Genomic DNA, 15,934 nt, shown 5'->3' with positions numbered 1-15,934 from the left:
TCCAGAACCCCCCTTCAGTCAGTCACTAGTCTGTATCCAGAACCCCCTCCTTCAGTCAGTCACTAGTCTGTATCCAGAACCCCCCCCATTCAGTCAGTCACTAGTCTGTATCCAGAACCCCCCTTCAGTCAGTCACTAGTCTGTATCCAGAACCCCCCCCTCCTTCAGTCAGTCACTAGTCTGTATCCAGAACCCCCCCCTTCAGTCAGTCACTAGTCTGTATCCAGAACCCCCTCATTCAGTCAGTCACTAGTCTGTATCCAGAACCCCCCCATTCAGTCAGTCACTAGTCTGTATCCAGAACCCCCCATTCAGTCAGTCACTAGTCTGTATCCAGAACCCCCCCCATTCAGTCAGTCACTAGTCTGTATCCAGAACCCCCATTCAGTCAGTCACTAGTCTGTATCCAGAACCCCCCCCTTCAGTCAGTCACTAGTCTGTATCCAGAACCCCCCTTCAGTCAGTCACTAGTCTGTATCCAGAACCCCCTCCTTCAGTCAGTCACTAGTCTGTATCCAGAACCCCCCTTCAGTCAGTCACTAGTCTGTATCCAGAACCCCCCTTCAGTCAGTCACTAGTCTGTATCCAGAACCCCCTCCTTCAGTCAGTCACTAGTCTGTATCCAGAACCCCCTCCTTCAGTCAGTCACTAGTCTGTATCCAGAACCCCCCCTTCAGTCAGTCACTAGTCTGTATCCAGAACCCCCCTTCAGTCAGTCACTAGTCTGTATCCAGAACCCCAGGTCTTCAGTCAGTCACTAGTCTGTATCCAGAACCCCCCTTCAGTCAGTCACTAGTCTGATCCAGAACCCCCCATTCAGTCAGTCACTAGTCTGTTTACAGAACCCCTCCTTCAGTCAGTCACTAGTCTGTATCCAGAACCCCCATTCAGTCAGTCACTAGTCTGTATCCAGAACCCCCCATTCAGTCAGTCACTAGTCTGTATCCAGAACCCCCCCTTCAGTCAGTCACTAGTCTGTATCCAGAACCCCCCTCCTTCAGTCAGTCACTAGTCTGTATCCAACCCCCTTCAGTCAGTCACTAGTCTGTATCCAACCCCCTTCAGTCAGTCACTAGTCTGTATCCAGAACCCCCCTTCAATCAGTCACTAGTCTGTATCCAGAACCCCCCTTCAGTCAGTCACTAGTCTGTATCCAGAAGGTGGGGTTTAGGATGGGGAGGTTGCAGGTGGATTAAAGTTTCCTGCTCACATAGAACAGAACAGGGAACAAAGGGAATGGGCGTGGCCTGGCAGTCTTGACACAGAGGTCACATTTCAGACTACCAAATAGGTGATCAGGTGGTGACCCCTGACCCCTCTCAGGTGACGATCCTGATGCCGCAGCAGGTTCTGAGCTGCTCCAGGAAGATGAACGTGAGGACCGTGTGAGGGATGAGACGGATCCCTGCTGGAACCAGACCCTAAAGAGGAGAGAGACCAGAAGTTTACCGGTCTGTATGGCAGGTGGAATTAAAGAGACCAGCTCTCCTCCTAGAGAGCGACTGGGTGTTAAGGGCTTTGTCTCCAGTCTTCGCTGTGACACTCCTGATTCAGGTCAGTCAATGTCATAAACCCCACCACAGACTATACGATTGCAGCCGTTTCAGTGTGACAGACTATACGATTCACGTCAGGTGGGCAAATTCTTCAGTGGTAAACGATTGTCGGATGTCTTGGCTCGTTCAGTGTGACAGGGCCTAGGTCTGCTGATTCAGTACCACTAGGTCTTGGCTCGTTCAGTGTGACAGGGCCTAGGTCTACTGATTCAGTACCACTAGGTCTTGGCTCGTTCAGTGTGACAGGGCCTAGGTCTGCTGATTCAGTACCACTAGGTCTTGGCTCGTTCAGTGTGACAGGGCCTAGGTCTGCTGATTCAGTACCACTAGGTCTGGGCTCGTTCAGTGTGACAGGGCCTAGGTCTGCTGATTCAGTACCACTAGGTCTTGGCTCGTTCAGTGTGACAGGGCCTAGGTCTGCTGATTCAGTACCACCAGGTCTTGGCTCGTTCAGTGTGACAGGGCCTAGGTCTGCTGATTCAGTACCACTAGGTCTTGGCTCGTTCAGTGTGACAGGGCCTAGGTCTGCTGATTCAGTACCACCAGGTCTTGGCTCGTTCAGTGTGACAGGGCCTAGGTCTGCTGATTCAGTACCACTACGTGCGGTCGTAGGCGCCGACAAAGTTCTTTATCGTGCAGTGTGGCTGGTGTTACGAGCCAATCCCGGTGACTGACCAATAGGAACACGGCCGGCACATGAGTAGGCACACAATAATATGATTATTGTGAATAGTCAGATTAATATAATAGTTTGATTTAAACGTTTACATGCTTTATATACTTTCAGTTTGTCCCGAACTCACTTCTCTCGCGCTAACGCAAAGAATCTACCAAAAAACACAAATCCCTATGATTTACAGCGTTAAATAATGAGAACAATATTTATTGTAAACAAATGTTTCATTTTGTCGTTATAACAAGCTTGGTAGCAACATTAAAATCTTTGTGGAAATCGGTTGCAGCTCAAGTCGAATACAAAACCCACAATGCAATGCTCTCTCTCTGGGCTGGCTAGGTAGCTAGCTATGTAGCTACACACAATAACAACAAAGTCAATATCAGCACGTGAAGTCGCTAGTTCGCTGTAAAATCGCCTGATTTCACAGACGGACCACTTTGAAGTCAAGTCATGGTGAAAATAGTTATTTTACCCACTGAGAGAAGACACCAAACTGACAGGAGTTTCCTGATTTGTATATTATCCCTATATAAGCTCCAGCTGGCAAGCAGAACCAGGTGATAAGTTAACAAAATAACAACGTCCTGCAGGAGGATGGCTCTCAAGGAGAAAGGGTTGAACACCGCTGGTTTACGGCAATGTCAACTACGCTACTTCACTGTCAATGATATTAGACAACAGTTACCTTGTAGAAGGCAATGGGCCCCAGTTTAGCTGTATCTCTCACACAGTGTAGCAGGCCCTGGAACAGAAGAAACACAATCCAAGACGATAAAAGACACTTCTTAATGCAGCTCATGGTTGATGGTTGAAAACAACCCATTTCTAACTCCCCCCATCCCTCATTTACCTTCCCTCCCTCCCAATACCGTCGTCCCTCATTTACCCTACATCTCTCATTTACCCTCATTTGCCCTCCGTCCCTCATTTACCCTCATTTGCCCTCCGTCCCTCATTTGCCCTCCGGCCCTCATTTGCCCTCATTTGCCCTCCGTACCTCATTTACCCTCCATCCCTCATTTACCCTCCGGCCCTCATTTGCCCTCATTTGCCCTCCGTACCTCATTTACCCTCATTTGCCCTCCGTACCTCATTTACCCTCATTTGCCCTCCGTACCTCATTTACCCTCCATCCCTCATTTACCCTCCATCTCTCATTTGCCCTCCATCTCTCATTTACCCTCATTTGCCCTCCGGCCCTCATTTACCCTCCGGCCCTCATTTACCCTCATTTACCCTCCATCCCTCATTTACCCTCATTTACCCTCTGGCCCTCATTTACCCTCCGGCCCTCATTTACCCTCCATCCCTCATTTACCCTCATTTGCCCTCCGTCCCTCATTTGCCCTCACTTGCCCTCCGGCCCTCCCTCCCTGACCATCAACAACAGAACTGTCAGAGCAATGAGGAGCAGCAGCCTGCCAGATAAAGCCTCCGTGGACCTGATGACATCAGAACAGCAACACAGAGGCCACAGGTGGAGAAGGGTTAGATTTACTGAGGTAAAAGAAAGAGTCATACCAGTTCACAGTGATCTCCCTAAACAACATCTACACCGGCATTGTCCTCAGTCCTGGGGAGTCAGAACCCACCGTGAATACACATGTTAACTCTATCCCTGTAGCAACACCCTGATTCAATGAATCATCTAGCCCTTAACTAGTTGTATCAGGGGTGGGACAGTGTTAGGCTACAGTCCTGCAAATACCTAGGACTGGAACTGACAAGCCCTGATCTACAGTACACACACACACACTTACCACATATTCCCCTTTTGAGTTCATCAGCCTGGTCTTCAAGACATCCAGTGGTTGGCACAGGACAGTGGCACAGCCTCCCTACACAGAGAAGCAGAGGGCATTATACACCACTACCCCACAGCTCCTGTGTCTCCACACCACTAACCCAGAGCTCCTGGGTCTCCACACCACTAACCCAGGGCTCCTGGGTCTCCACACCACTAACCCAGGGCTCCTGGGTCTCCACACCACTAACCCAGAGCTCCTGTGTCTCCACACCACTACCCCACAGCTCCTGTGTCTCCACACCACTACCCCACAGCTCCTGTGTCTCCACACCACTACCCCACAGCTCCTGTGTCTCCACACCACTACCCCACAGCTCCTGTGTCTCCACACCACTAACCCAGAGCTCCTGTGTCTCCACACCACTAACCCAGAGCTCCTGTCTCCACACCACTAACCCAGAGCTCCTGCCTCCACACCACTAACCCACAGCCCCTGTCTCGTTGCCTTTCTAATGTGTAGACTGGACACTCACTGCGATGAAGCTGGCCAGGAAGTGAGTTAGAATGTTATCTTGCATGGCTCCAGTCCCCAGAACCAGCTGCTTGGCCTGATCATAACAGGCCAGCTACAGAGAAATAAAATAGAAGTTAAATCTAGCTGATACATTTTGGACAAAGACACACACGTAATACCCCCCCCACAGACACAAACCCACCATAGGCCCTTACCTGTCCAACAGTGACCAGTGCTCCTCTAGAAGATGCCATTGTGGCTCCAGAGAACAGCTTCTTCATTCCCTCTATGGAGAAATACTGTGTCATGAGTGCAACTGCGTCCCTTCGAATCGTCCAGTGACTTCAACCTCGCCCTGATCCCAACGATCCACCATCAAATCAACCCTTACTTACCCTCTTTCCATACCCGGAACAGTCCATCGAGTGCATGAGCATAACTGGAAGAGATGGAGGAAAAACAACACTTGTGTAGGTCAACATCTCTCCAAGGATGATCCTTAACAGCGTTATGGAAGTTATCATATTATGTTACTATACTTAACTCACATACTCACTTTCTCCTGAGTTCTAGTGGTACTTTAACGTCATTCTGCATTCTGGATCAGGGGGGAATGTGGCAAGTGTGAATGTTTGGCCCTGTACATTTGTTCACTGAGTTGAAAGGACAGGCAACTCCAGTCCTCTGGGGCCTGATTGGTGTCACAGCTAACACATCTGACTCCAATAATCAACTAATCATTATCTTCAGTTTAGAACGCAATCAGTTTAATCAGCTGTGTTTGCTAGGGCTGATGAGGGGAACAGTGTGAAACCACTCCAGTCCCCCTGAGGGCTGTTGTCCAGTCCTGATCTATTGAATGGTTGAGTAAAGCAATACAGAGTCTTGTAAAAGTATTCATCCCCCTTGGCATTTTGTTGCATTACAACCTGTAATGTAAATGGATTTTCATTTGGATTTCATGTAATGGACAAACACAAAATAGTCCAAATTGGTGAAGTGAAATTTAAAAAAGTACTTGTTTCAAAAAAAAAAAAAAAAATCAAAAATGGAAAAGTGGCGTGTGTTTATGTATTCAACCCCTTTGCTATGAAGCCCCTAAATAAGATCTGGTGCAACCAATTACCTTCAGAAGTCACATAGTTAGTTAAATAAAGTCCACCTGTGTTCAATCTAAGTGTCACATGATCTGTCACATGATCTCAGTATATAAACATACACCTGTTCTGAAAGGCCCCAGAGTCTGCAACACCACCAAGCAAGGGGCACCACCAAGCAAGCAGCACCATGGAGACCAAGGAGCTCTCCAAACAGGTCAGGGACAAAGTTGTGGAGAAGTACAGATCAGGGTTGGGTTATAAAAAAAGATCAGAAAATTTGAACATCTCACAGAGCGCCATTAAATCCATTATTAACAAATGGAAAGAATATGGCAGCACAACAAACCTGGCAAGAGAGGGCCGCCCACCAAAACTCATGGACCAGGCAAGGAGGGCTAATCAGAGGGGCAACAAAGAGACCAAGGAATGACCCCGAAGGACCTGCAAACGTCCACAGCGGAGATTGGAGTATCTGTCCATAGCACCACTAAGCCGTACACTCCACAGAGCTGGGCTTTATGGAAGCGTAGCCAGAAAAAAAGCCATTGCTTAAAAAAAATAATACGCAAACACATTTGGTGTTCGCCAAAAGGCAAGTGGGAGACTCCCCAAACTTATGGAAGAAGGTATTCTGGTTAGATGAGACTAAAATTCTGATTTTTGGCCATCAAGGAAAATGCTATGTCTGGCGCAAACCTCTCATCACCCCAAGAACACCATCCCCACAATGAAGCATGGTGGTGGCAGGATCATGCTGTGGGTATGTTTTTCCATCGGCAGGGACTGGGAAACTGGTCAGAATTGAATGACAGTTAAATTCTTGAGGAAACCTGTTTCAGTCTTCAAGAGATTTGAGACTGGGTAGAGGTTCACCTTCCAACAGGCCAATGACCCTAAGCATACTGCTAAAGCAACACTCATGGTTTAAGGGAAACATTTAAATGTCTTGGAATGGCCGAGTCTGTGGTATGACTTAAAGATTTCTGTACACCAGCGGAACCCATCCAACTTGAAGGAGCTGGAGCAGCTTTGCTTTGAAGAATGAGCAAAAGTCCCAGTGGCTAGATGTGCCAAGCTTATAGCAACATACCCCAAGAGACCTGCAGCTGTAATTGCTGCAACACGTGGCTTTACAAATAATTGACTATGGGGGGAGTGAATAGTTATGCACGCTCAAGTTCTGTTTTTTGTCTTATTTCTTGTTTGTTTCACAAAAAATATTATGAATTTTCAAAGTGGTATGTATTTTGTGTGAATCAAATTATACAACCTCCAAAAAAATCTATTTTAATTCCAGATTGTAAGGCAACAAAATATGAAAAATGCCAAGAGGGTGAATACTTTCACAGGCCACTGTATACTGCATGTCATCCACGACATCTAGTAGACATTATCAACCATGGACAACTGCAATACAATTCTTAAAATATACAATTCAGTAATCTTATTTCTAGATTTGACTCACCTGACATTAACCATGTCTGCTGGGGTCCCAATGAATCCCCGGCAAATCCTACAGACAGACAGATATGAACCATACTGCTGGGGTCACTATAAATCCAGACAGACAGACATGAACCATACTGCTGGGGTCACTATAAATCCACAGACAACGGTGAGAGACTTATACACAGTATTGTGGTGACCTGTACAGTGGGGAGGACAGGCTCGCTGTAATGGCTGGAGCGGAATTAGTGAAATGATATCAAACTGTTTTCCAGGTGTTTTATACCATTCCATTTACTCCGTTCCAGACTTTATTATGAGTCGTCCTCCCCTCAGCAGCCTCCTGTGATACGTTCCACCCAGCACGGTTCCAGCAACTATAGTGGATGTGTAATCTTGGCCCAGTTCGGTAGTGTGGAAGGTGTACGACAGAGCATTACAGAACTAATCATGTTGTCATTAGAGCCAGCTGGGTTTAGGTCTGTGTAGCAACAGATAACACTGTGGTTAAAACACAGTGTGAAGACAGTGTGTGTACCTCCAACCAACCCCAGAAGGACCTTCTGGTAGAAGGGCATGGGACCATGGGTCCTGTCCTTCATCTGATCACTCACTGTCTCATAGATGGCGAAGCGGGACAGAGAATAAGTCATCTGGAGGGGGGCAGAGATAATATTTGATTAATTCACCTTTATTTAACCAGGTAGGCCAGTTGAGAACAAGTAATCACAAACAACAACAGATTTACACATGGAATAAACAAATGTACAGTCAATAACACAATTGAAAAAGTCTATATACAGTGTGTGCAAATGGCGTAAGGAGGTAAGGCAATAAATAGGCCACAGTAGCAAATTAATTACAATATAGCAAGTTAACACTGGAGTGATAGATGTGGAAGTAGAAATACTGGTGTGCAAAATAGCAGAAAAGTAAATAAATAACAATATGGGGATGAGGTAGTCAGATGGGCTATTTACAGATGGGCTGTGTACAGCTGCAGCGATCGGTAAGCTGCTCAGACAGCTGATGCTTAAAGTTAGTGAGGGAGATATGAGTCTCCAACTTCAGCGATTTCTGCAATTCGTTCCAGTCATTGGCTGCAGAGAACTGGAAGGAATGGCAGCCAAAGGAGGTGTTAGCTTTGGGGATGACCAGTAAAATATACCTGCTGGAGCACGTGCTACGGGTTGGGTGTTGTTCTGGTGACCAGCGAGCTGAGATAAGGCGGAGCTTTACCTAGCAAAGACTTATAGTTGACCTGGAGCCAGTGGGTCTGGCGACGAATATGTAGCGAGGGCCAGCCGTCGAGAGCATACAGGTCGCAGTGGTTGGTGGTATATGGGGCTTTGGTGACAAAACGGATGGCACTGTGATAGACTACATCCAATTTGCTGAATAGAGTGTTTTTTGAGAGTCTTTTGTGAGTCTATTTTGTAAATGACATCGCTGAAGTCAAGGATCGGTAGGATAGTGAGTTTTACGAGGGTATGTTTGGCAGCGTGAGTGAAGGAGGCTTTGTTGCGAAGCCAATTCTAGATTTAATTTTGGATTGGAGATGTTTAATATGAGTCTGGAAGGAGAGTTTACAGTCTAGCCAGACACCTAGGTATTTGTAGTTGTCCACATATTCTAAGTCAGAACCGTCCAGAGTATTGATGCTAGTCGGGCGGGCAGGTGCAGGCAGCAATCGGTTGAAAAGCATGCATTTAGTTTTAATAGCCTTTAAGAGCAGTTGGAGGCCACGGAAGGAGTGTTGTATGGCATTGAAGCTTGTTTGGAGGTTTGTTAACACAGTGTCCAAAGAAGGGCCAGATGTATACAGAATGGTGTTGTCATGACTGTCCTGATCAGGCCAGGTTACAGGAGACCACAACCCTACAGATTATCTCTCAACCCCAACAGAGGAGGAGAGATCTAGGGGTCTGAAGATGTGGGGGTTTTATGACCCCTCACGCCCCTGGTAAATCTTAGGCCACACAACATTCCTGTGTCCCCTCAATATGGAGAACCAACCTCAGAACATTAAACATGAAATAAAGGGACTTTGGCACAATGGCTTCCGTCAGCCACGATGGTGGTCATGACGATAGATGGAATATGAAAATGTCTGTCGTTTTTTGTTTTGTTATTAAAAGGTTAATAAATTACATTATTATGAAAATATTGTAACGTTAAGAGTTTTCCTAGTATATGTTTGATGTTTATACATTGTACGTTGTGTGGGAAATGTCCAAATCAAAGAGAATGTTTTGGTAAAGACAAAATGTTAAGTTGGGTTGTCTAAAATTGGATTTGAGTAAAATCTAGAGCTTGACCTTATCTTGGTACACCCAGAGAATTGCCCTAAAGGAGGTTACGCACACTTCTGACCAGAGGGTATAAAACCTGTGCGTGAAGAATTAACAGATCAGACTAAGTGAGGTGCAGCCGAGGTCTAAAAAGGTGAATTCAAGTCGAACCGCCTAGCCTCCACTCCCCATTGAATCGTGGTATCTACACTGTTTCATTCCTACGCTGTGAGCTCTGAGCTACAGAGCTGTCTGTCCTCAGAAGAGCCATTCCAGAGCGAGGGAACAGACTCCTAAGCCAAAAGGACACTGACATCGTGAGGACAACCAGAGAGTTGCGCCAGAGAAGTGCGTCATTGAGCAGCCTGAACGGTCCACGCGGAGAATCCACAGAGACCTTCCCCACGTAATTACATCATTATATTCTAACCCATAAGAGCGGCAGTTTGGGGCAAGGCTCGGGTTAGAATAAGCATAGCTGACAAATTCACCCAAATGTATATTTCTCTCGTGTACTTTCTCTTTCTCTCTCTTTTAAATCCCCATTTTGGGTAACACGCGCCATAGTGTGTTGGCCCGTTATACTAAGTTCTAATCAATAGCCTAGAATGTGTATATATATATTTTATCATAACTGATTAATTAGCGGCTGTTGTAAAATCGATATTCTTTGAGTTCATTTGGGAAATAGAAACTCAATAAAAACTATTTTTCCCATGGTGCCCCAGGTTAATGAGTTAATAATTGCTTGATTCAGTTAATCACGTAATTAGAAATCTTTAATCATTCGATGAGCAACAGTCGTCACATTAACTAATACAACGTCACGACAGTGTTGTCTGCGTAGGGGTGGATCAAGGAATCACCCGCAGCAAGAGCGACATCGTTGATATATACAGAGAAAAGAGTCGGCCCGAGAATTGAACCCTGTGGTACCCCCAGAGACTGCCAGAGGTCAGGATGGATATAAGTCTGTAACAGTTTGGGTCTAGAGTGTCACCCCCTTTGAAGAGGGGGATGATCGCGGCAGCTTTCCAATCTTTAGAGATCTCGGACGATACCAAAAGAGAGGTTGAACAGGCTGGTAATAGGGGTTGTAACAATGGCGGTGGATAATTTTAGAAAGAGAGGGTCCAGATTGTCTAGCCCAGCTGATTTGTACAGGTCCAGGTTTTGCAGCTCTTTCAGAACATCTGCTATCTGTATTTGGGTGAAGGAGAAGCTGGGGAGGCTTGGGCAAGTAGCTACGGGGGGTGTGGAGCTGTTGGCCGGGGTTGGGGTAGCCAGGAGGAAAGCACAGCCAGACATAGAGATTGAAATTCCCGATTATCGTGGGTTTATCGGTGGTGACAGTGTTTCCTAGCCTCAGTGCAGTGGGCAGCTGGGAGGAGGTGCTCTTATTCTCCATGGACTCTCCAGTGTCCCAAAACTTTTTGGAGTTACAGCTACAGGATGCAAATTTATGTTTGAAAAAGCTAGCCTTTGCTTTCCTAACTGACTGCGTGTATTGGTTCCTGACTTCCCTGACAAGTTGCATATCACGGGGCTATTCGATGCTAGTGACACTGACTATTGATCATAGAGACATTAGAACATACAGAATATGACGAGAAGTGTATTTAACATAACGCTCTTGGAGGCAATGTCGGTGTGCATATCTACCCACCTGTCTGCAGAGGGAGGCGCTGAGGCCACTGTACAGAGCCAGAACACCTTCTCTCTGCACCACACTCATGGTCATTCCCATCATCCTCATCCTCACCTCGTGCTGTGTCTGGAGGTGCACCTGGAGGAGAAAAGATATCAGAAACCAGGAAGAGACACAGTAGAGAGGAGTCAATGTAACGTTTTAGTATTACTGTTTTTAAATGAATAAATAGCTACATTCGGTGTGATGTTGATAATGCATCAACTGGAAGTCAAAGTTCACACAGAACAACAACAGTCAAAGACCAAGGTCTAAATGTTTACATGACAACTGGTGGACGTGATGATGTCAGACTCACAACTCCCACTTTCTCCACGACCGAGATAAGGAACCATCAAGAAGACTCAACACAAATATTACAACCAGTAAAGTGAACTGTAGAATTCACTAGTATTAAATATTGGGCTAGTAGGAGAGCCGATGAAGTGAACTATTAGGCCTAATTCATAGAAACGTCATACCATTGGTACAATTCAGCCCATTTGTTATTTGCGGAAGTCCTGAAGGCCAAGGAAGAAGAAAAGAAACGTAGAGCCTTAGAATAATCCGAGCGACTTGGCATATAGTCCGAACGACTTGGCATATAGTCCGAGCGACTTGGCATATAGTCCGAACGGCTTGGCATCTAGTCCGAACGGCATCTGGCATCTAGTCCGAGCGGCTTGGCATATAGTCCATGACGGCTTGGCATAGTCCGAGCGGCTTGGCATATAGTCCGAGCGGCTTGGCATATAGTCCGAGCGGCTTGGCATATAGTCCGAACGGCTTGGCATATAGTCCGAACGACTTGGCATATAGTCCAAACGGCTTGGCATATAGTCCAAACGGCTTGGCATATAGTCCAAGCGACTTGGCATATAGTCCAAAGCGACTTGGCATATAGTCCGAGCGACTTGGCATATAGTCGAGCGACTTGGCATATAGTCCGAGCGACTTGGCATATAGTCGAGCGACTTGGCATATAGTCCGAGCGACTTGGCATATAGTCCGAGCGACTTGGCATATAGTCCGAGCGACTTGGCATATAGTCCGAGCGACTTGGCATATAGTCCGAGCGACTTGGCATATAGTCCGAGCGACTTGGCATATAGTCCGAGCGACTTGGCATATAGTCCGAACGACTTGGCATATAGTCCGAGCGACTTGGCATATAGTCCGAACGACTTGGCATATAGTCCGAGCGACTTGGCATATAGTCCGACGACTTGGCATATAGTCCGAGCGACTTGGCATATAGTCGAGCGACTTGGCATATAGTCCGAGCGACTTGGCATATAGTCGAGCGACTTGGCATATAGTCCGAGCGACTTGGCATATAGTCGAGCGACTTGGCATATAGTGACGATATAGTCGAGCGACTTGACATATAGTCCGAGCGACTTGGCATATAGTCGAGCGACTTGGCATATAGTAGTCCGAGCGACTTGGCATATAGTCCGAGCGACTTAGTTATTATATTTATTTTTTTACTAGGTCGTTCAAACCTGCTACTAAGTCATTTAAATGAGATACTGAGTCAATTGAACCACTTACTATTTTGTTCAAATGACATATTGTTATTTTGTCTAATTAGGCCTCATTTGTTATGCAGTGCCAGTTGTCAGTTGTCCTCGTCAGACCGTTGTTGCAGCCATTCATTTACTGATTCTATCCATTGATATGATTATTTATCGACAGTTATTTGATAGCCAGGTATTTGATAGCCAGGTATTTGATAGCCTAAAGCAGGGCTGCTTTTGGATGCCAGGGCATGTAAGTGAGCCAACAAAATCTCACGATTTTACACATTTTACTTCAGATGTTGATGTTTACTGACGATGTGCTTTCGACATCTGGGGTTGTTCCTAGTGCTCAGCATAGGAGGTTGTGTGTTCAATCCCAGTGGAAAACACATTTAAATACACTGCTCAAAAAAATAAAGGGAACACTTAAACAACACAATGTAACTCCAAGTCAAACACACTTCTGTGAAATCAAACTGTCCACTTAGGAAGCAACACTGATTGACAATAAATTTCACATGCTGTTGTGCAAATGGAATAGACAACAGGTGGAAATTATAGGCAATTAGCAAGACACACCCAATAAAGGAGTGGTTCTGCAGGTGGTGACCACAGACCACTTCTCAGTTCCTATGCTTCCTGGCTGATGTTTTGGTCACTTTTGAATGCTGGCGGTACTTTCACTCTATTGGTAGCATGAGACAGAGTCTACAACCCACACAAGTGGCTCAGGTAGTGCAGCTCATCCAGGATGGCACATCAATGCGAGCTGTGGCAAGAAGGTTTGCTGTGTCTGTCAGCGTAGTGTCCAGAGCATTTAGGCGCTACCAGGAGACAGGCCAGTACATCAGGAGATGTGGAGAAGGCCGTAGGAGGGCAACAACCCAGCAGCAGGACCGCTACCTCCGCCTTTGTGCAAGGAGGAGCAGGAGGAGCACTGCCAGAGCCCTGCAAAACGACCTCCAGCAGGCCACAAATGTACATGTGTCTGCTCAAACGGTCAGAAACAGACTCCATGAGGGTGGTGTGAGGGCCCGACGTCCACAGGTGGAGGTTGTGCTTACAGCCCAACACCGTGCAGGACATTTGGCATTTGCCAGAGAACACCAATATTGGCAAATTCGCCACTGGCGCCCTGTGCTCTTCACAGATGAAAGCAGGTTCACACTGAGCAGATGTGACAGACGTGGCAGTCTGGAGACGCCGTGGAGAACGTTCTGCTGCCTGCAACATCCTCCAGCATGACCGGTTTGGTGATGGGTCAGTCATGGTGTGGGGTGGCATTTCTTTGGGGGGCCGCGCCACGTTGCACCACAGACTGTCAGGGTAGCCTAGTGGTTAGAGCGTTGGACTAGTAACCGTGAGTTCAAATCCCCGAGCTGACAAGGGTTCTGCCCCTGAACAGGCACTGTTCCCAGGCCGTCATTGAAAATAAGAATGTGTTCTTAACTGACTTGCCTGGTTAAATAAAGGTAAAATAAAAAAAAATAGAAACTGTCCAGGAGTTGGCGGATGCTTTAGTCCAGGTCTGGGAGGAGATCCCTCAGGAGACCATCTGCCATCTCATCAGGAGCATGCCCAGGCGTTGTAGGGAGGTCATACAGGCACGTGGAGGCCACACACACTACTGAGCCTCATGTTGACTTGTTTTAAGGACATTACATCAAAGTTGGATCAGCCTGTAGTGTGGTTTTCCACTTTAATTTTGAGTGTGACTCCAAATCCAGACCTCCATGGGTTGATAAATTTGATTTCCATTGATAATTTGTGTGTGATTTTGTTGTCAGCACATTCAACTATGTAAAGAAAAAAGTATTTAATAAGAATATTTCATTCATTCAGATCTAGGATGTGTTATTTTAGTGTTCCCTTTATTTTTTTGAGCAGTATATATATATATATATATATATATATATATAATGTTTTAACCCTATCCAAAAACGTAACCCTTAAATGAACCATTTAGAATGAATAAAGAATGGATGCTGAGCAGGAGGAGCAACCCAGGCTGTCAAAAAACACTTAGATTAGTGATGTTTGGAGAAACGTGGATAAGCGTCAGAATCTGAAGTCAAATTAGTAAAACTGCTAGCTCTTGTTGGTCCACTTACATGCTCTGGCATTCAAACGCAGCTTGATCAAAAACAGTCAATGAATAATCATATCATTCACCTGTATTTACCCACCCTCCCAAAAAATGAATATGCTTTTTAGCAGCTAATGTGGCTATCTTAAAGAACTACAAATACCATGATGATCTGGACCAGACTGAGGAATCGAGACAAAGGTAAGAATCTCTGGATTAACTGTCTAATGTTAGCAAAATGTTGCAATGAATAAATTGGCTACATTTCTGTAAATGGACAATTATGTGAACTGTCTTGTGCAAGTTTTAAATTGATACAAAACCTGTTAGCAAATGTGTCAGCTAGAGAAGACATGCAGAAACTTGTAGGGATTAGTAGTCTTGCATGAAGTCTACTTTGATGCTAATTAGCATGTTCAAATCAGAGAGTAAATAGAGGTGAATATATTGACAAATATATTGCGAATATATTGTCACCTTGTCCGAGAGAGAGATTTACATGGTTATCATAACTTTATGCCAGGGTAAACCGACACGAAACACAGCACTTATTTTTAAGTGATTCTAAAATCCCCCATGGGGAAAATTCATGGTGGAAAAACTATTTTTGATGGGTATTATGACGCCTCCACTGTGGGGCTCTATAAATGCAGATATTGACTCCGCAAATCAAGCATACTTTAGTGGCAAAGTCAATTGCGCGCTGGGCTTCGGGACAGAATCACTCATTGCATGTTACATTACAATATCTTGCCTTGATCAGATCTCCTCTACATATCTTACCTTGATCAGATCCCCTCTGCATATCTTACCTTGATCAGATCTAAGGGGTGTGTAATACTGGCGGCAGCACTTGAGGAAAGTCCACCGAAATACCATCGCGACCGGCGTTTCTCCGACATGTTTCCAAGTGTCCTGTTGTTTAATCAAACCAGAGACACCTTGTCTGGGCCGTCTTGTGTTAGCCTATCCAGTGACACCTGCTTGGACCCACACTACCTTATTTCAACTCCCGAGCTAGAGATTTATTGGCCTGTGTCAGATAATGTCCAAAACTGGCGATTGGTGGAAAATGTTTCCCGGTTCTTGCGCCGTTCTTTCCGCGGCATTTCATACAAAACGCATGGCAAAACGTCGCCTATATTACATATGAATACTGCTAGCCTGGTTGACGCAACTCACGAGTTTAGTGTTAGCAGGCTGCACCAAAGTCTTTTAAACTTGTATGGACCTATTATGGAACGAACATACATCTCGACCAATGAGGCGATTCGATTAATCTGGCCCGGGTAAGCGTGTTTTCCA

The 15,934-nt window shown here is 45.8% G+C and overlaps 1 protein-coding gene across 1 annotated transcript; it reads right to left on the bottom strand.

The window, feature by feature from the left end:
* Positions 1-1,319: 1,319 nt before the first annotated feature.
* On the bottom strand, positions 1,320-15,714 carry LOC135534910 (mitochondrial dicarboxylate carrier-like). Its single transcript, XM_064961711.1, has 11 exons — positions 15,442-15,714; positions 11,000-11,119; positions 7,559-7,695; positions 7,062-7,109; positions 5,053-5,094; positions 4,892-4,935; positions 4,712-4,782; positions 4,516-4,608; positions 3,996-4,073; positions 2,921-2,977; positions 1,320-1,421 (listed from the first exon to the last, which is right to left on the bottom strand). Exons 1-11 carry the CDS (start codon positions 15,529-15,531, stop codon positions 1,320-1,322), a joined length of 882 nt encoding a protein of 293 aa, XP_064817783.1. The 5' UTR covers positions 15,532-15,714.
* Positions 15,715-15,934: the final 220 nt, after the last annotated feature.

Source organism: Oncorhynchus masou, unplaced genomic scaffold (assembly GCF_036934945.1).
Source record: "Oncorhynchus masou masou isolate Uvic2021 unplaced genomic scaffold, UVic_Omas_1.1 unplaced_scaffold_4138, whole genome shotgun sequence".
NCBI lineage: Eukaryota > Metazoa > Chordata > Actinopteri > Salmoniformes > Salmonidae > Oncorhynchus > Oncorhynchus masou.
Note: the sequence above shows the minus strand (reverse complement) of the source record. Positions and strands in the feature narration are given on the sequence as shown.

What these genes read in the sequence shown, in the direction of transcription:
- LOC135534910 (XM_064961711.1), bottom strand. Translation starts at nt 15,531, where the DNA reads ATGTCGGAGAAACGCCGGTCGCGATGGTATTTCGGTGGACTTTCCTCA. An exon ending in CCACTAGAACTCAGGAGAAA is followed by an intron (nt 4,936 to 5,052) that starts GTGAGTATGTGA and finishes CATCTCTTCCAG; the next exon opens with TTATGCTCATGCACTCGATG. An exon ending in GGCCCATTGCCTTCTACAAG is followed by an intron (nt 1,422 to 2,920) that starts GTAACTGTTGTC and finishes TCTCCTCTTTAG; the next exon opens with GGTCTGGTTCCAGCAGGGAT.